The following is a 20,855-nucleotide window of genomic DNA, read 5'->3' as shown; positions in this document are numbered from 1 at the left end:
AGTTCAATTTCCCCAACAAGGACTGTAACTGTTTAAAAGACACCTTTGTCTTCACAATCGCTTCCTGCACTCTCATTCGCAAATCCTCCAATTTGGCCTCCGGCAAGCGGCATTCCATCTTAATGGAATCTATTTCAATCCCCAAGAAACACAAGCAAGTCACTGGGCCCTCCGTTTTGTCCCTTGCTAGAGGAACCCCAAACTTGCTGAACACGTCTTCCAAAGTCTGCAACAACACCCGGCACCCCCATCCCTTACTTGGGCCCACACACAGGGAATCGTCTAGATAGTGAATTACCCTCCGCGACCCAGACTCTTGCCTGATAACCCATTCCAGAAAAGTGCTAAAAGCCTCGAAGTATGCGCATGAAATGGAACAGCCCATAGGCAAGCATCCATCTACATAGTATCCGCCTTCGAAATAGCAACCCAGCAGATGCATGGATTCGGGATGCACTGGCAGAAGTTGGAAGATAGAGTCAGCCTTAGCCATCAGTGCCCCATGCCCGACATCCCGAACCAATGCCACCGCTGCGTCGAACGAAGTATAGGACACTGCCGTCAGCGAGCCGTCAATGTCATCATTGACAGACGCCCCTGACGGGTATGACAGGTGATGAATCAGCCTATACTTTCCTGTCTCTTTCTTTGGGACAACCCCCAGGGGGGAAATTCTCAAATTCCCCACCGGAGGGCTGTCGAATGGACCCAGCATCCTGCCCAAGCTCACCTCCTTCTGCAGCTGCTTCTCCCTCACCACCTCTGGATGATCTTTAACTGACCTTAAGTTCTTAACAAAACCAACCCCACCCCCTTCTTTAAACGGGATCTTAAAACCAAACTGAAAACCAGCCAACAATAACTCTGCTTTATCCCTATTTGGATACCTCTCTAGCCACCGCATCATTTCTCCTACCTTCACCGGAGTCACCCCCTTTGTGAGCCCCATCCCCAGCTCGCTGCTGGCCTGGCTTTGCCCTCTTGAAGCACTTAGTAAGCGGATGGTTGGCTCCCCTACATCCTGAACACTCATGTCTATAGGAGCAAGACGCTCCCCAGGAGCATGCCCCCTCATTGTATTTCCAGCACACTCCCTTCTTGAAACCGCCCGACGAGTTTCCACTCTTACCCCCGTCGGGCCCCCCTTGAAACGACCCTGAACCCGCATTAGCAAATGGGTTCCTCGGCGCCGTCTTAGGGGCCGTCATAATCCTCATCCACAGTGCAATGTCCCTGTGATCCCATTGAAGAGTCGGCTGTACAGCCATTCTCTGCCTGAACTGTTCGTCGTACTTGAGCCACGCAATGCCCCCATACGTCTTATAGGCTTCCCAGATCGTGTCCAAGTGCCCGAACAGCCCAGAGCAGCACTCCGGATGCTTCTCCCCAATAACACTACCCAAAATGGCAAAGGCATGAAGCCAATTCCCAAAATTCCTCGGAATTAACCTATATCGTCTTCTTTCCTCATCCTCTTCCTTCCTGTGTTCCTTCCCTTTCTCCCATTTCTCCATACTAAAGCGCTCTAAAGGTAACAAAGTAAATATGTCTATGTTCTCCCTCTTCCAAATTTTCTCCTTTACTTCCTGCTTCAAATGACCCCCCAATGGCCCATCAAAACAAATGTATAGACTGCTCTTGGCCGCATCTGAGACTTGCAGCCCCTTGGAACCCTCCTTCTCAGTCTGAACCCCCGTTTCCGTAGACCCACTAGGCCCTTCACTAACCGGGGTGGCCCCCCCAACCACCTGAGGTCCCCCACTACCTTGTCCAGACGTCCTGTCCTGCTCGCCCCTCCAGGCCCCTACCGGGCCCCCCAACTGTGACCCCAAAGATGATTCAACCGACACCAGTAACTGACGAAACCCATTAAACAACTGTCCTACCGCTCCCAGGTATAGATTGCCCCCTAGGGGCAGCCCCGACTGACCTGCCCCACCTGTAGTACTTGCCCCTTGACCCAATGGTGTGGTGATGTCTGGAGTGTGTGTAGCTGAAGACCCACCTGGTAGATGCAAGCCACCGCTAAGCGGCGCCGGTGCAGATCCCGCCTCCAACGCCGATGTCCTCTGTCCAGCGGAACCGTCCAGTCCTGGCAGTACACCTGGCGCACCACCGTTTCCTGGCGGAGCCACTCCACTGGCCCGCCGCATCATGTCCAGAATGGCGCCGTCCGAACCACCCCTCTCCTGCAGTGGAATAAGGACAGACGAAACACCCTGGAAGTATTCAGTTTCCCTACCCAAACCCCTGCTGTACAGTTCCCCTGAGCCACGAGCGGCCCCCAGCGCAGCCCTATGTCCGCCCTCCACTACCCCCCCAGCTAACTGCCCATTCCTGGAGGGGAGCCCTCTGGCAAGCTCCACCCCCGCAGGCGCCTCCAGACCCAAGTCCGTGGCCATAGACCCGGGCCTGCCCCCTCTCCACTCCTCCAGCCGCTGGTCCTGCACCTCTGGTGGTGCGCCAAACATCTCCTCTCTCTCCCGTTCTAACTCTTGCAGCTCCCAGGGGGTGGCCGCCTCTCCTGGCCTACCCCCCCTAACAGCCTGCTCCCATGCTGCGGCCCTGGGAGGACGGGGGCTTCCACCCCACCCCCCCGCTCCTTGGCAGGCAGCCGCTCCCTGCTCCCTGGCTGCCCGCCTGTCACTCACCGCGATCCTGGTGGTGACCGATGTCTGCCTCGGCTCCCCCGGCTCCGGGCTGCGCTGCCGTCCCCGACTTCCGGTTTCCTCCGCTAGGCCACACCTCCTCTTCCGGCCGCCTTCCCGCCGCGGAATCTTCCCTCCGGCCGCCATCTTTTCTGCTCCGCGTGCCATCACCGCCCTGGAACCAGCTCCCGCGCCACTTCTGCCTTCACGGCGCCCGGATGGCGCCGACTTCGCCCGCGCCCTCTTTGCAGGTGGGTCCGCTCCTCTTTCGCTGCCGCCTCTGCCCTCCGGCACCGCCCGGTCTGCTCCTCGCTGCGGTGAGGTGGAGGGGCTCCACCTCACCGGCGGCCTCCTGGCCCGCGCTGGCCTCTCCGCTCCCCCCTCGATGGATCCTGCAGGGCCCCACACCGCCATCTGCTCCGCCATCCAGCCGGGCCCCCGCGTGGCCGCTTCCTCCCTCATCCTCGCCAGGAACTCCTCCAGGTCAGCCATCCCTACCTTGCCCTCAAACTCTAGTCCCCTACCTAACTCAGGCCTAGACAGTCTTAAAATACACCAGATTTACCATTCAGCATCAGACTCTTATAAGAATCTTGTGCAGCCTAAGTCTGTCGGGTCTAGATCTGCACTGTCTTACCTTACTTTTTATAAAACTGCCCCAATGTCTCAATACATACTTCTGGGCAGACAGTAAGGCTGAAGGTCAACCAGAGCCTATCTTCAAACACTTATGGAAAGGAAAGGAACACATTTCTTTAAAAATATGTATTGAAGTCTTGTAAAATATGAAAATAATGGTAACATTACGTAGCATTATACTCATTGTATAATATATGGCTTATTTTGTCATTTATCTATGAAGGTCCTGGGACGAATTTCACAAGTGTGCAAGTAGTGTCCTGATCAACTGTCCTGAAGATACAGCTGCCATCTGGGAATCTCTAAGGCAGGAGTCAAGGAAAATCCAGTATCAGGGCAATCTACATGACCTGTGCACTTCCAGGAATCATAGAATGGGGGCCATGGATACAGGAGAAACAAACAAAGAAACCCTGAGAGGCTTAGGGTGCATGATACAACACAACCTCTTAACAGTTATTACTCCAGTTCTGGTTTGGATTACAATTGAAAAAGCATTATAAAGTTTAATGTTCTTGAAAATAAATGGAAAATGTCCACACAAAGATATTTTATTAGATGATTTGCAGCTGATGATATTTGCAAAAAATGTAATTATATTTTTCTATGCCTTTATACTTTAAATGAACTTTGCTCCATTCAACTCTATAGAACAGTGATGGCGAACCTTTTAGAGCCCGAGTGCCCAAACTTCAACCAAAAGCCACTTATTTATTGCAAAGTGCCAGCACAGCAATTTAAGCAGTAATTTATTTCTCCTTGTTCTTTGACAACTTTCAATCGTTCAGTCTCCTAAAGACACCAACACAGTTGAAAGGAAGAGGGCAAATTCACCCATCATTGTAGGAAGGTTCTGCAGGAAGATTCTTTGAGTGCTTTCTGGTGAACTTCATGCTGGGGCAATGGCCCGGGTGCCCACAGAGAGGGCCCCGAGTGCCGCCTCTGGCACCAGTGCCATAGGTTCGCCACCACTGCTATAGAACATGGGTAGGGAATGTCTGGCTTGTGGGCCTGTATAAGCCCCTTGGAAGCATTTGTTATGGCCGTCTTGAGATGTCCTGATTGTGCAGCCCTCGGAAACCATAGAAAACCGGTCTCAATAGAACACCCAAGCTCCTCTCCTGCCTGTTTACCATGAGTGCAGTGAATATTAGGACTGAGCAGGTTGGCAGCATCATGTGATTTTTCTCCAATCGGTTCATTCCTGGTCCCAATGTCCCTTGTTTGTCTGCCAGCCTGTCGTTGGGTGTAGGCTTCATAAGTACATTTCTGCTTTGTATGAATGTTGGCTCTACCTTGATCTGTGCCCTTTAGCGCCATTATGCTCTGTGAGCCTCAGCCTTACTTGTCTGTCCCTGAGAAGGAGCACTTTAAAAAGTTTCATATATTCCAACTAATATATACATTATTTATATAGATATAATTTATTGAATTATATTTATTTTACACTACATTTGCCTCGGACTTTTTGTGCAAGGAGTATATAGTCAATTTTAATCCCATTCTATTATCACCGTTGTAATATTCTATCTCTCCGCAGCTGTGGTTACATGTTAAAAATATTGTATGGATTTAATTAAGCAATTAATTAACAAAATTAATAAACTATGAATTTTCAATCCAGGTCAAACTAATCCCACGTCATGGAATTATGCCAAGTCTTTGAGTTTATAAATCAGAAGATTATGGCAGCATTAGTATTTGCTGTTTTAGCATACATAACCTTGTCTGTATTTATGACATGCAAGTAAATCAGGAATAAATAGAATACATTTATTTTCCTTTACATTTAACTACTTTGTTATTTCTGCCAGATAAATCAGGGAGAATGCATGGATGTAGCTGGGCATGCATGCTAAATATAACATTAGTGTATAAACTGCCCAAAGCAGCACTAATAACTTGTCGGTGCCCTCTCTTACACCCTATCTTTAGACTCAGTCATACCTAAATGTATGATTCCATTTAAGCGAATGATTTGTTAGTATTTCATAAGCTCATGCAATACCTGCTTTAATGTCCTTATAACTTTGAAGAAATGTACTCATATCTGTATTTGATTCTAATGAATTTGCATATAGTTCAGCAGTCTTACGCTGCATTCAGACAAACGTGTGCCCACCGTACCGTGGTACATGGGCAAACGTCAGCGCCCAGGAGAGGTGGAGGGGGTGAGCGCTGCTAACCCCCGCCCCTCTCTATAGAGAAACATGGAGCATGGTGCCGTATACCGGGGAAAGATAGGACATGTCCTATCTTTCTCCCAGCTACGGAACAGTGCGGTGCCGTGTGCCCATTACCGACCTATAGGTGACGTATAGCTGGCGTATATAGGTCTGCTGTTATTATGTCCCTCTACAGCCGTCTCAATGCAGCCATAGGGGGATATTTATCAGGACCTCTGTGCACCGCCAGTGGCGCAGAGGCCCTGAAATAATCGCAAATGCTAGCTTATTGCTAGCTTTTGCGATTATTTTCCCCAATCCGCCACCTTTACGCCAGTGGGGCGTGAAGGGGGGGGCGTGGCCGGCCGAGCGGGGGGCGCGGCCGGACGGGAGTGGGCCGGCGCGGGGCGTGACTGTCCCCGCGCCTGCGCACTCGCTGCTGCCGGCGACTTTTCAAACTGCCTGGCGTAGGATAAACGCTGCGCAACTGGCAGCCCGATACATCAAGAGGCAGAAGCCTCTTCATGTATCGGGCTGCGAATTTGTAGCGGCGGGGCTATCAGCGTATGCACGAGCGTATGCATCAGCGTATGCACCTTAGAGTGGTTTTACATTGGCGGGTGTAATGTGCATCCTGTGTAATGTTGCCTTTTGTCTCTGAGACTCTTCCATTTTGCCTCCACATCTGCAAAATAAAACCTGGAGGTTTAACATTGGTTTGAAAACATAACAGCTGGTTTATCAGCATCATCAGTGAAAAAAACTGACTATAGACTTCTATTGCCTTCTGTGATCCAAATAAGTGAAAATCAACAGACAGGTTTAAAAATTTTCTCCAAAATAAAAGCCAATGTGAAAACACCCAAAGAAAACAATGGGTCAGTAAGGCATCCTTGCAAAACACTGAACCACGGATGTAAAAACCAACGCCAAAGTGAAAGAGCCCTTAGCATTGCTCATTCTCACTCACTGATAGTGTAATTTAATCCCTGTTATTGAGATTTCAGAGTTTCTCAACAAGCAGCATAAAAAAGGTACATTATTGGGGAAAAAGTGGCATATGATAAGTGAAGAAAAAATATTAATTAATATTAATTAATCTCAAAAGATTAAAGATATTAATGAGTTTCCTTGACTAATGGAAGAAAAATATTTTAATATTTTAATATTTACCATGAAGGGCAGGCAGATTTTATGATTTTATTGTTGAATTCAGGTTCCTTCTCTAAGAAAACCGCCCATAAAAGGGGTTGGCCAATTATAGGAAACTTTAACAGGGTAAGTATAAGACTCCCACACCCACATTATACTTAAAGCTTCTCGTTCACCGAAAGGAGCTGCAGTTCACCTGACCCCAGGGAAGGAGGACTTAAGACTTACTCTTCCAGCAGATGGAAACATTAATGTCTGCGTATATCTTCTGTCATAACCACTTCCATAACCGGTGCTGTGGAGGTCATGTGACCTATGGCGACCGGGGCAAGCACAAAACCTTATCAATGTAAGTATAATATAAGTGACCCTTTTATGGTGTTGTACTTACCATTTTAAAGTTTCCTATAAGTGGCCAACCCATAACTGTTCCTATGAATAAAGCAAGCAAGCGTTATAGGGTTTTAAAAGGCACTTACTATACTGTGGAAGACACATACAAAAATGGCATTATACTTTGGGAAAATTGGTCAGAGTCAGGTAGAAGAGCAAATTTGCCCCCAACCTGTGCACTTGCCCTGATCGGTGTCTACTTACTACTGAATAAGGTTTTTCCTAACTACAGATACTTGCTGTGTGCATAGCGAATCTCAAGGGTTATTCTCCTACAACAGGAACCTGATCTGTAATAATAATAATTATAAAGTCACTTGTGGTCAGTGTTCTGCAATGGTATTCGGAAGCCAAAATCAGAAATGGACCATAGAAGATTCAAAACTCAAATCCCGATGATCTGAAGGTGAAAGAAAATTCCTTGAATAATTCTATTTACAATAGAATAGGGTAATAGAATTATTTAAACAGAAGATGTACAATGCTTTTCTATATACCGTATTTTTCGGCCTATAAGGCGCATCGGACTATAAGGAGCAGCTCTAATAAATGCCTGCTAAGACATCTAGGTTCATATATAAGGCGCACTGGAGTATAAGGCGCAGGATCAAATGCAGTACCTAAAAATGACCAGCAGGTGGCAGACCTGTGCACAGTTCAAGCCAGCTACACTTCCCGGGAAACTTGTCTTCAGCGTGTCAGAGAGCTCCGATCTCAGAGGTATGGGCTGCTGGGGGTTAATGCAGGGTGTTGCAGCAGGGGTTAAGCGGTTTCCCTCTGCCCCTTCTCCTTCCCTCCTCAGCCTTGGTGTTATTCCTGTGGGGTTCCCTATGGCTCCTTCTCTTTCCCCTGTTACAGGGCTGGCAGGTATGGGGGATTGTGTACTGATGATGATGATTGCCTTGTGGTCGGCACTATGGCAGCTCCGGTCTCTCCATGCTAGGGGAGGGCAGGATGGGGGCACTTCAGGAGCTAGGGATCCTGTATACTGTGTGGGAAGGTGCAGGAAATTTCTGGGGATGGAGCTATTAAACACTGGTAAATGTACAGTACATCTTGTCTGTAGTACATTTCTGTATAAGTTCATATATAAGGCGCACTGGCCTATAAGACGCACCTTTGATTTCTGAGAAAATTAAAGGATTTTTGGTGCGCCTTATAGGCCGAAAAATACGGTACACGTTTTGTTTATAGGGTCTGTTCTTGGTTTAAGCTTTCAATTACTGATGCATGATATCGACTTTTGTCACGTGGAAAATACCTAACTGAGATGTGTAAATGAAGTATTAATATATGTGAATATCTGTGGATCATGTAACTGTAATGTGTGGGGATGTGTTGGTATGAAGCTGGCGCTCAGGTGACATCCAGCTGCTGGAGCCCTCCCTGTTATAGGCTGAACCTGCCAGACTAGGAGTTGTTCATCTTTTACAGCTCTCTACTTTATCCAGCTTTATGATATCAATATGCTCCATTATGTACATCTTCCTTAATGTACATTTTCCTGTTATTACACTAATAACTACACCTCTGTGATTCAGTGTTGTTATGCATTAAACCATTATAACTTCTTACTATATTGTATGCTTTAATATATGGTCTTATTACTAAATAAAATGTTAAAGCATTGCATAAAAACTGTAAATAAAGTATTACAATAACATGCACCTTGCTTCATAATATGTTATACTTGATGTTATACTTTCACAATGACTATATATATCCATTTGAATAATCATGTAATATTTTAGTTCCTAACGGAACCTTTGTCATACACTGTGAAATATATATATAGACAGACACTAATATACATAAATTGATGATAAGGTAATTCATTGTCTGTGATATCACAAAATTTCATAGCAGTACATCATAACCATAATTAATGTTACTGTTCATCTTTAGCCTATAAATGACTTAACATTGCTAGTATGAAGACATCATACATGTGGTGCCAGCACTGGGCAAGTGCCGGGGCCCAGAGGTGCTGGGAGGCCCACATAAGGCTGTACATAAGGAATCCATGAGAGTGAAGGGGGCTTTATCTAATGAATCTGCAACATCCCCCACAGCCTAGCCTTTTCTTTGGGGCCTGGAGGCAGCCAGGGCCCAGAATACTGGAGTGGCTGGTGGTTGCGGCCTAGGGCTGTGGTCATGGTGCTTGGTATGGGGTCCGGAGGGCTGTCCTGGCAGATCTCCAGCAGGTGGTGTGTGTAAGAAATATGGAGGGAGAAGCCGATGTACTGGTTTCTCCCTGGGGCAACCCCTTGGTGTCTGTAAGACATGTCCCTGGGTAATGGATGGGGAACCAGTGGTGGTAACAGCCGTATCCAGGGATCAGACGGAGGCAACAGGTAGCAGGCCGCAGGCCTAAATGGTCTAACAGCAGATTCGGATTACTGGAGTGGTCATGGAGAGTGGTCCCAGTTTTATTCTTCTGGTCAGGTGGTAGCACCTCTCCAATCACACTCCAGTTTACAATATAGCCAAACTCATTGGTCAATAACTTACAAGCATTTAACCATTGCCTGTCCAGGAGTGTTTGGTAGAATAAACTAAGGAACAGGAGACTGTTTTAGTTTCTGAATTTTCAATGCCGCCACGTTAGTTCCCTGCAAAGGACCTACTCAGGCTTTGTTGCCCAGGGACCTACTGAAACCTGGGGCTGACCCTGAGTTGCCATACCACTTCAATAAATACAATAGGAATACACTAAGGCATGCAATGAAATATTGACAGATGAATCTACCACCAAGTTTAATATATAAGAAACAAGTCACTTCCATATATCCAGATATCTGTCAGAGTCTGACAGAAGAAGGTCGTCAAAAATATATGGGTGACCTGAAATAGAATAAAGAGTGCCTCAGAACCCTGATCTATAACATACAGCCGCAGTAAATGCAAGCAAGTGTTAGTAGCAGCACAACCTTGAAAAATGCTTTTATATTGCTAGGTTGTAGCTGGAAGCACTGGCAGGAGCGTATTCTTGAGGAATTGAGGATGAGTCCCTTTTGTCTGCGGTTTAAGGACCGTTGGAGGCCCTTCAAAAGTTCTAAAATGACTAATATAAATATGCATTTAGAGCAGGAACAGATGTATGAGGATTTCATGGAGAAAATCCTTATGAGTATAAAATAGCCCAAACCACCTATATTATAGTTAGAGATGGGTGAATCAATTCAAACAAAGAGGAATTTGGTCCAAATTTCTGAGAAAATTTGATTTGTCATGAATTTAAAGTTTACGGTGATTCGTGGGAACAAAGCTTTTTTTTTCTCCTTTATTACCAAAATGGACGTGAGCACAACATGTTATATGGGGCAGAGAACTCTGGGAAGGAGAAAGGAACACCCCATTCAGCGACCGGCAGGCTTATGTGGTGTCACACAGCCCTATAAAAACAGGCAGCCATTTCCAATCGCAGCCTTTCACACTCCAGCGTCTAGCTGTTTGTACTTTACTGTGCTGTAGTGATTTCTGCTCCTATCCCAGAGTGTCCGTTTTGGGGGATATGTATACCCCAAATAGCAGTTTTTTTGTTGTTGCTGAAGTGAATAGGAAGAAATCTGTGTAAAATCCACACAGTTTCTGAAGCGATTTTTGCTCCTATTTCAGGGTGTCAGTTTTGGGGGATCTGTATACCCCAAATTGCTGGTCTTTTTTGTTGCTGAAGTTAATAGCAAGAAATCAGAGTAAAACCCACATAGTTGCAGCAGTGATTTTTGTTCCAATTCCAGGGTGTCCATTTTGAGGGATCTATATACCCCAAATAGCATTTTCTTTTTTGTTGCTGAAATTAATAGCAAGAAATCTGTGTAAAATCCTATTCCAGGGTGTCAGTTCTTGTGCTTTTGTATACCCCAAATTTCAAGTTTTTTTGGTAGATAAAGTAATTCTGTGTCAAATCAACATAGTTGATTAACCAATATGTCAGGCAGAAAGGTGGCAGGTGGAGCAGGCAGAGGTTGCAGCACAGTAAGGGGATGTCGCGGCAGGGGTGACTCTGTGAGGCCAGAACTGCCGGTGTCATCTAGCCACAGTGTGTTGATAAAAAACCCAAAGGTTGTCGAATTGGTTGACTAGGTCATCCACTTCCAAAGCCAGGAGTCCGTGGGTTCTTCAGATACAACCCTTAGTTGGCATGGTCCAGGAGCAGGTCAGCGGCCCTCACCTGTCCTCAACCAGCCTCTGTCCTGTTTATTTCCCTCAGCCAGAGATCTACTAGGTGGTCTGGGCTCAGCGCCACTATGCAGCGAGGATGAATTTTTTGAGGACAGTCAGCAGCTGCTTGGCAGTGAAGAGGTGGGGCAGACATCCGCTGCTTTGTGCAGTAGGCGGGAAAGTAAAGATGTGGAGAGTGGCACGGGAGGTTATGTTGCACTTGCAAGTAGTCGAGCTGTGCATACTGAGACTGTTGAGGAGAGTAGCAGTGACATGGAAACACAAATCAATGATGATGTAGCCAATCACACTTGGGAGCCGGGTGAAGCCAGGGATTCATCATCACCGTCAGGAGAAGAGGGTGTCAGCTTGCGCGTCAGGCAGCGAAGCAGGCAGCAAATCGCTACTGTGGCTGTGAGTCAGCAGGGTGGCAGCAGAGCGAGGACAGGAGCCAAACGGCTACGGGGTACAAACCCTGCTTCACAGGTCCAAGTAAACAGTGGCACAGGGGCGCAGCGAGGCAACGGCGTTAGTAGTCACTGAGTGCAGGGTGTTGGCAGTAAAATCACCACCTCGGCGGTGTGGCAGATTTTTGGTAAGAAACCAGAGAAGCAAAGCTTGTGTATGTGTAGAATCTGCGGGCAGAAAGTGCAGCGTGGCCAGGGAGCTAATGTTGGCACCACGGCCCTGCATCAACACATGCAGCGTCACCATTCAATGGCCTGGGAGAAACGTGTCTCAGATGTGGATGTCCATCCTGCTGCCGCAGCAACAGCAGCACCTAGTGGCACACATGCCATTTCAGCCAGTCAAGACTCCAGCACCTCTTCCGAAGGGACCTGTTTGTCTCTGACATCATCTCCCGGTCCAGATGCTCCTGCTCCTCGCTACGCATGGCGCCAGCAGTCGTTGAAAGAGGCGATTACAAAGAGACAACTGTATGTGTCCAGTCATCCTAAGGTGCAGAAGCTGACCATGCTCCTGTCCAAGTACTGCACTCCCTCCCTTTCCAAGTCGTGGACTCTGCACCCTTCAGAGAACTAATGGCTTGTGCCGAACCAAGGTGGAGAGTTCCAGGCCACAATTTTTTTCCAAAAAAGACAGTGTCAGCCCTTCACAAATATGTAGAACAGAAGGTGGGCCAGTCCTTGAGCTTATCAGTTTCTTCCAAGGTGCAGGGTACCATGGACGTGTGGAGCTGTTACTACGGTCAGGGCCAGTATATGTCCTTTACGGCCCACTGGGTGAATGTGCTTCCTGCCCATCCACACCATCAACTTGAACAGGAGACGCCGCTTTCTCCTCCGTGTTGTCAAACTACTGCTCCTGACCCAGTGTCCGCCTCCTCCTCCTCCACCACCACCTCAGCCTCCCCAAGTGCTGCTCCATCATACCACATGTTTAGGGCACAGCGGTGTCACGCAGTTCTACACCTGGTTTGCCTAGGCGAACGAAGTCACACAGGGGAGGAACTGCTCTGCATCATGCAAGAAGAAATCAATCTGTGGCTTTCTCTGTGACAACTGCTAATCGGAACCACGGTGACAGACAATGGGAGGTACATGGCATCCGCTCTGGAGGGAGAGGAGGGATGGTCCATGCGCCCTGCATGGCGCACATGTTCAATCTGGTTGTCAACAGGTTCCTCAAGTCTTCTACCCATTTGCAAGACATTCTAAAAATGGCCAGGAAACTGTGCATGCACTTCAGCCATTCTTACAAAGTCAAGCATACCCTCCCCCAACATATTCTGATATGCAATGTTTCCACCCGTTGGAATTCCAGCCTCCATATGTTAGACCGTCTGTATGAACAGAGAAAAGCCATTAATGATTTTTTGATGATGCAAGCGGACCGGAGTACTCCCCTGTGTAACTTTGATGTCAGCCACTGGCAGCTCATGTGTGACACCTGCCATTTGCTCAGGCCCTTTAAAGAGGCCACGTTATTTGTCAGTCGCCAAGACTGCGGGATGAATAACGTCATTCCACTGCTTCATGTCCTGGAACTCATGCTACTAAATCTGTCTGGTCAGGGCACTGGAGAAGTGGCGACTACATCTCATGGCCACATGAGTCCGGTGGTGGCTGAACTGGAGGAGGAGGACATTGGAATACAAGCTGAGTCTGGTGACCTCAGTGGTTTTTCCACTCAGGTGATAAGAGAGGAGGAGCAGGAGCAACCGGAAGAGGTTGAAGATGAGGCAGATGACCCACAAGCAACGTGGCAGTATACAGTGGAGATGGAGGCCGGAAGTCCCTCAGAGTCACTTACGCAGATGGCCCGCAGAATGCTGTTTTGCCTAACTAGTGACAGCTGAATAATCAACATCCGGCATAGGGATGACTTTTGGCTCTCCACCCTCTTGGACCCTCACTAACAACTGGCGTACTATAGAGAATTAGTGAGGAGGGTAGCTGCCACCAGCAGCAGCAGGACATGGAGCAGACCCTGCACCAGCAGGTGGTGGCCTACTTGGACAGCACTCTACCACCCCAGGTAGAGGATCCCCTGGACTACTAGGCAGCCAAACTTGATGTGTGGCCACAACTTGCGTACTTTACAGTAGAGAAGCTTTCCTGCTCGGCCATCGTTACCCCAAAGAGAACCCGCTTGTCCACCCGTAATGTGGAGAGACTGACCTTTGTCAAGATGAATCAGGCGTGGATCGGCCAGGATTTCAACACATCTGATGCCTTATGCATCAGATTAGCTTAACCATGACGCCTCTCCCAAACGTTGAGAAATGAGTCTGGATTCTAACTACATGCCTCAGCCACTATTCTGATGATGCCACACATCTGCTGCCAGTTGCTCCATCTGCCTCCCACCATCTTTACCAGGGACTGGAATTGTCACCCACCTCCACACTCTGTCATTGTGCCACTTTCTGACCTCCTGCTACTGCTGCTGGCACCTCCACATTTTGTCATTGTGCCACGATGTGGCCTCATGCTGCTGCTGCCATCTCCAGAAATTGTCATTGTGCCACTCTGTGGCCTACCAGGTTGCTGCCACCTCCACACTCTGTCATTGTGCCACTCTGTGGCCTACCAGGTTGCTGCCACCTTCACACTTTGTCATTGCACCACTCTAGCCTCCTGCTGCTGCTGCCACCACCTCCACACTGTCATTGTGCCAGTCTGTAGCTTACTATGTTGCTGCGACCTCCACACTCTGTCATTGTGCCACTCTGTGGCCTACCAGGTTGCTGCCACCTCTACACTTTGTCATTGCACCACTCTAGCCTCCTGCTGCAGCTGCTGCCACCACCTCTGCACTCTGTCATTGTGCCAGTCTGTAGCTTACCATGTTGCTCCCACCTCCAAACCCTGTCATTGTGCCACTCTGTGGCCTACCATGTTTCCACCACCTCCATAATTTGTCATTTGGCACTACTAATGCTGCTGCCAACTGACCGCTGTCTCCCTGGAACACCCTGTGATTTCCATAATGCTGTTTTCACCCTCCACCACTCTATGATGTTGCCACTATGTTTGGTTTTCCCCTTCATTTCATCTGTCAGAAGGAATGAAACGCCTCAGGATTGATAGCCAAAAGCAGGAGGGGATACAGAACACAGAGGATATGCAAATATCCCATTTACTCTTCATCTATTTTTTGGATCAACTCCTGTTTGTTTTTGGCTTTGGCAATACTGATGAATTATTGAAAGCAGACACTGACCGATGAAAAGAAGGTCAAAATGATCAGTGACGTCAATGTAAAATTACTGCCGACACCCTCTCCACTATTTTGGGGGGTTTCTACATGTATTCGCGTTTAAAAGAACAGGTTCTGTCGTATTCTATGGAATCATCTGATGTCAGTGTAAAAAGAGTGCACTCTTTGATGTTATAGTGCGATACTAGTCCTCAGCTCAGTCCTTTCTAGCTGGCATAGACATTACTTTGTCAGGCTGCGTTACCGCTTCACTTATTTGGTCAAGTTGGCCTCTGTAAGTGCCCATGGAATTGAAGAGTGAAGTGGTTCTAAGAGTCATGTGCATGTCAAACTAAAACACAGCATTGTTTGAAGACCAAACCACGCTCCTTATGCATATTTGAGCATGGCACAACATTCTACAACACCCTACAGGCTCTCTGCGGCCAGGAAATACCTTTTTTAAAAGTGATTCATCCAGATTCGATTCAGGTCGAATCAAATTTTTTCAAAAAATTTCAACAAATTCGTCCATCTCTAATTAGAATCCTAAATCATAATATACGGAGCGCTGGGGGGATCAAATATCTCCTCAGTTCCTTGCCTCTGCTGTAATATCTATCCAAAATCCTGTTACTGCTTTTACTCAGAGCAGTGGTGAGGTGGCTGTACTGTGAGAAGTTTGGCTTCTGTTGTTACAAAATGGTCAATTATATCTGAGAGTGACCATAAGTGACCACATCCTGACCACACAGTAGGGACAGGATTCATTGAATCTATGACATTCTCCCCCTGATGGAGAAGGATTGGCACTAAGGAGGAGACTACGGGAAGAAGAGATAGAGCGGACCAACACGGACATAGAAATAGACTAACAGTAAGTGAAGTCTGTGCCCGAATGAAGCCCAGATGTGCAGGACATGTAATGCTGCTATATATTAATGATTGTAGTATATTAATTTGGTCTATATTTATTAGTGCAGCATATTATCATGTGCTGTTTATTCTTTGATGGTAAATATTTATATGTGTGGCACAGTCATTACTATCTGTGTGTTTGGTATATTCATTGCTGGAATATATTTATGTGTTTGTTACATTCTTTTTGGTATAAGCATCGCAGGTATTTTCACTGGAGGGCCTTATTAATAATAGTTAATAATAATAATAATAATACCTTTATTTATATAGCACACACAGTTTATGCAGCACTACACAGAGCTTCCCAAATCGGTAGATGTTTCCATAGCAGTTGGCCTTTCCTGTTATTATTAATTGAGGGGGGGCATTTCATTTTACCTGACAGGATCGGCCCTAATTCGGCTGCATTGGGGAGGGGGGGGAGGCGCAATTTTGCTTGTCTGCCTAGGGCACCAAAATGCTTCATCCCAGCCCCAATGATCAGCTAACTTTGGAAAGTTAGGGCATAGTGATCAAAAGACTCTGATCAGTGATGGGTTGAGTGTTGGGAGTTAGAGAAGCTAGTCCCAAGTAACGTAGTCAACTGACGATGGGGAAGTAGTGTAGCTATGTCCTGATGATCAGCTGAGTATAGGGGGTTAGATAAGTAAGGTCCCAGTGATCAGCTGACTGTGGGCAGTTAGATAAGCTAGTCCCCAATGATCAGCTGACTGTGCGGAGTTAGAGAAGCTATGCCCTGGTGATCAGTTGAATGTGTGCAGCTAGAGAAGCTGGGTCCTGGCGATCAACTGACCATGGGATGTTAGAGAAGCTAGGTTCTGGTGAACATCACGCTGTCTAGCTTATATTTAAAAAGGGGTCCTCATAACAGGAATATACATTCAATGTTTTTGAAGGAAATCCATCACTTGTATGGAAGCCACTTAAACATATTTACCTGTCGGCGTCCTCATGTAGATCCTGACACATATCTACATTAAATCTACATGAAGAAACCAACAGGTGTACAGGCGGTCCCCATGTTACGTACAAGATAGGTTCTATAGGTTTGTTCTTAAGTTGAATTTGTATGTAAGTCTGAACTGTATATTTTATAATTGAAACCGCAGCCACATTTTTTTTTGGTGTATGTGACAATTGGATTTTAAATATGTTGGATTGCCTTAAAGGGGTTATGCCACGAAACTAATTACTTCAAAAAGCTCCCAAAGAGGTTAAAATATTTCAAAAATCTATTCATAATGGTTACCTGGAATTATAAATACTTTTTTATTTGTTATTTTGATGCTTGTGCAGCATCTATTCTGTGTCACAGAAAAGCAGATGTGGGAGGGGCCTAGCCAGGCACATGCACGGCACTGACAGCGGCAGTTCAACCACAAGTCCCATAATGCTTTACAGATGTCTCTCTCTCATAGGGTATGCTTCCACCTGATGTGTTAAAGTAGTCCCTAGACTTACTACAGCTGATTCTGCTAAAGAAACGCCATGTCTCCTCCACCAAAGCCATGACACTGTTTCGTTCACCTTTCATCACTGTATATGTGAGATACATATAACAGCCAATAACAGCTAAGATATACGTTTTTCAAACATATATAAAAAAAATTAAATATGAGCTAGAATTGGCCGCGAGGGGCAATATAGACAGCTTTTATAAATATTTTTTCTCATAAAATATAACATATACATACTATACTGAGGACTACCTTGTGATATATATACACACACACTATGGGGGGGGGGGGGGGAATAAAGCAGAGGTGTTATTTGGAGCGCACAGTGAAAGTCGTAAAAACTGACCCCTCACAAAAGTGAGGCAAATGCAAAAGTGGTGCATTTTTTTTTGCTAATTTCACCACATTTGGAATTCTGGCAGTACACAGAAAAATAAGCCCTTACACAGATCTGTACATGGAAAAATTAAAAAGTTATGGATTTTTGAAGGTGGAGAGTGCCTGTGTCTGTATAGTGATACCAAACGTGTGTGAATAGGAAATCAGAATAGGTAATGATAGGAGATTCCACTACCAACTACCATCTTAATCCATCCTGATAAACCATAGACATTACTCATAGATCCAGGCACCGGGACTGTGGTCATCTTCTTATATTTGTTATCCATGGCCTCCTTCCTTCTAATATCAACTTTTAAAATGATGTTAATGAGCCTGAAGGGTTCTATGGGGTGTTACCACGATTCCCCCGTGCCTCAGATTCATAGGTTAGATAAATGCATAGATAGATAGATATGGGATAGATAGATAGATAGATAATTCCAAGAAAACGAGCAGCACTCTATATAAAGTGAAAAAAGTGTTATTTGTTCTTTATTCCATCATTGGTAACAACAGTAGCAACGTTTCAGCTCAACTGAGTCTTTCTCAAGAGAAAGGCTCAGTTGAGCTGAAACGTTGCTACTGTTGTTACCAATGATGGAATAAAGAAGAAATAACACTTTTTTCACTTTATATAGAGTGCTGCTCGTTTTCTTGGAATTAATTACAAGGGATCCACAGCCCTGTCCTGTGATGCCTGCACCCATCCGCTAATTTGTTTGCTTGTGTGCTGCTTGAACTTTCTACCTGTAGATAGATAGATAGGTAGATAGGTAGATAGATAGGTAGATAGATAGATAGATAGATAGATAGATATAGGAGATAGATATGGGATAGATAGATAGATAGATATAGGAGATAGACAGACAGATAGATATAGGAGATAGATAGATAGATAGATAGATAGACAGATGGATAGATATAGGAGATAGATAGAAGATAGACAGATAGATAGATATAGTATATTTGTTTGCTTGTGTGCTGCTTGAACTTTCTACCTGTAGATAGATAGGTAGGTAGATAGATAGATAGATAGATAGATAGATAGATAGATAGATAGATATAGGAGATGGATAGATAGATATAGGCGATAGACAGACAGATAGACAGATAGACAGGCAGATAGTTAGATATAGGAGATGGATGGATAGATAGAAGATAGACAGATGGATAGATATAGGAGATAGATAGAAGATAGACAGATAGATAGATAGACAGATGGATAGATATAGGAGATAGATAGAAGATAGACAGATAGATAGATATAGTATATTTGTTTGCTTGTGTGCTGCTTGAACTTTCTACCTGTAGATAGATAGGTAGGTAGATAGATAGATAGATAGATAGATATAGGAGATGGATAGATAGATATAGGCGATAGACAGACAGATAGACAGACAGATAGACAGGCAGATAGTTAGATATAGGAGATGGATGGATAGATAGATAGAAGATAGACAGATGGATAGATATAGGAGATAGATAGAAGATAGACAGATAGATAGATAGATAGATAGATATAGGAGATAGACAGACAGATAGATAGATAGATGAGATAGACAGACAGATAGATAGATAGATAGATAGATAGATATAGGAGATAGACAGACAGATAGATAGATAGATGAGATAGACAGATAGATAGATAGATAGATAGATAGATAGATAGATGAGATAGACAGACAGATAGATAGATAGATAGATAGATAGATAGATAGATAGACAGATGGATAGATATAGGAGATAGATAGAAGATAGACAGATAGATAGATATAGGAGATAGATAGAAGATAGACAGATAGATAGATATAGGAGATAGATAGAAGATAGATAGATAGATAGATAGGATATAGGACAGTGATGGCTAACCTATGGCACTGGTGCCAGAGGTGGCACTCGGAGCCCTTTCTGTGGGCACTCAGGCCATCACCAGAGATGGCTCCAGGTATCTTCCTGCAGTCCCAGACAGCCCAGGACTTGCTGTGCACAGAGGTATTTTAAAGTGACAGCTCTACCTGGGACTATTTCCTGCTTTATTGGTGTCCTCAGGTGCTGGTATAGATAGATAGATAGATAGATAGATAGATAGATAGATAGATACTCACATGTTGCTGACCTCTGGATGGTCTCCTGCTAGTCAGGGACAGGGGTTCTTTGTAGGACAGCAGGGTAGTAGAGAGGGATGCTCAGTAGTCAGGACTTACAGGAGGAGGGCTGCAGGACATGTGTGAGATGAAGTGAGATGAAGTGAGGTCAGGGCTGTGATCTGCATGGACCCTCTGTATTCCTGGATGTATTACCTTTAATGTGTCCCTGTTTGCACTGGTGGAGCCTGGTGTTATCACTGAGACATTCTGTACAGACCACACTGCACTCGGCTGCACAGCTCATTCGGCCCCTCCCCCTCACTCCCATTGGCTGCTCCCTGTCAGCTGGTCTCCTTCAGTCTGAGGCAGTGGAGGAATCTGCAGTCAGAGATGTAAACAGACAAGCAGAAGGTGATTCCTTCTGCGCAGACTCGGCCAGGGGAGAAGGCAGGCAGGACGGGACACAGCTACCAGCAGGGGGAACCAGCAGTCACCTTACAGCAGAATAGCTCAGTAAGACTGCATATTTTCTAATAACAGTAAATGGTGAAAGTATAGCTTACAGTGCACTGAGCTAGAGTATGTCTTTCTGCTATGGTGACAAAACCCCTTTAACCCCTTAACGCTCTGCGCCGTAGCTCTACGGCGCAGAGGTATAAGGGATGTATGAAGAGGGCTCACGGGCTGAGTCCTCTTCATACAGAGGTGGGGGTTTTTGCATTTTGCACAAAACCCCCACCGCTAATAACCGCGGTCGGTGCTAGCACCGATCGCGGCTATTAACCCTCTAAACGCCGCCGGCAAAGTCGCCGGCGGCGTTTAAAAGACGGCGGCGCGTGGGCGCCGCCATCTTTTTTTCGATCGCCACGCCCCCGAACGTCATCGGGGGGCGGCGATCGGTTACCATGGTAGCCTCGGGTCTCCTTTTGACACGAGGCTACATGGTTTATGCAGGTTCGTTACAATGAGCCAGTGGCTCATTGTAATGTATGACCTGCAAAAATGCCATATATTGCAATACTGTAGTATTGCAGTATATGGTAGGAGCGATCTGACCATCTAGGGTTAATGTACCCTAGATGGTCTAAAAGATAGTGAAAAAAAAAAGAAAAAAAAAAGTTTAAAAAATAAAAAAAATTAATAAAATATTAAAAGTTCAAATCACCCCCCTTTCCCTAGAACGGA

At 45.8% G+C, this 20,855-nt stretch overlaps 1 protein-coding gene across 3 annotated transcripts in view; it reads left to right on the top strand.

The window, feature by feature from the left end:
- The window catches only part of NRN1L (neuritin 1 like), a 54,693-nt gene extending 46,035 nt beyond the window's left edge, over positions 1-8,658 (top strand). For all 3 annotated transcript variants that reach the window (XM_072117638.1, XM_072117639.1, XM_072117640.1), the window contains exon 3: positions 3,511-8,658. In XM_072117638.1, the coding sequence (XP_071973739.1) occupies positions 3,511-3,790 (280 nt within the window). In that variant the 3' untranslated portion in view covers positions 3,791-8,658. The remainder of the gene's footprint in view (positions 1-3,510) is intronic.
- Positions 8,659-20,855: the final 12,197 nt, after the last annotated feature.

This window comes from Engystomops pustulosus, chromosome 7 (genome assembly GCF_040894005.1).
Source record: "Engystomops pustulosus chromosome 7, aEngPut4.maternal, whole genome shotgun sequence".
NCBI lineage: Eukaryota > Metazoa > Chordata > Amphibia > Anura > Leptodactylidae > Engystomops > Engystomops pustulosus.
The sequence above is the reverse complement of the archived record's forward strand: the minus strand, read 5'-3'. Positions and strand labels throughout refer to the sequence as shown.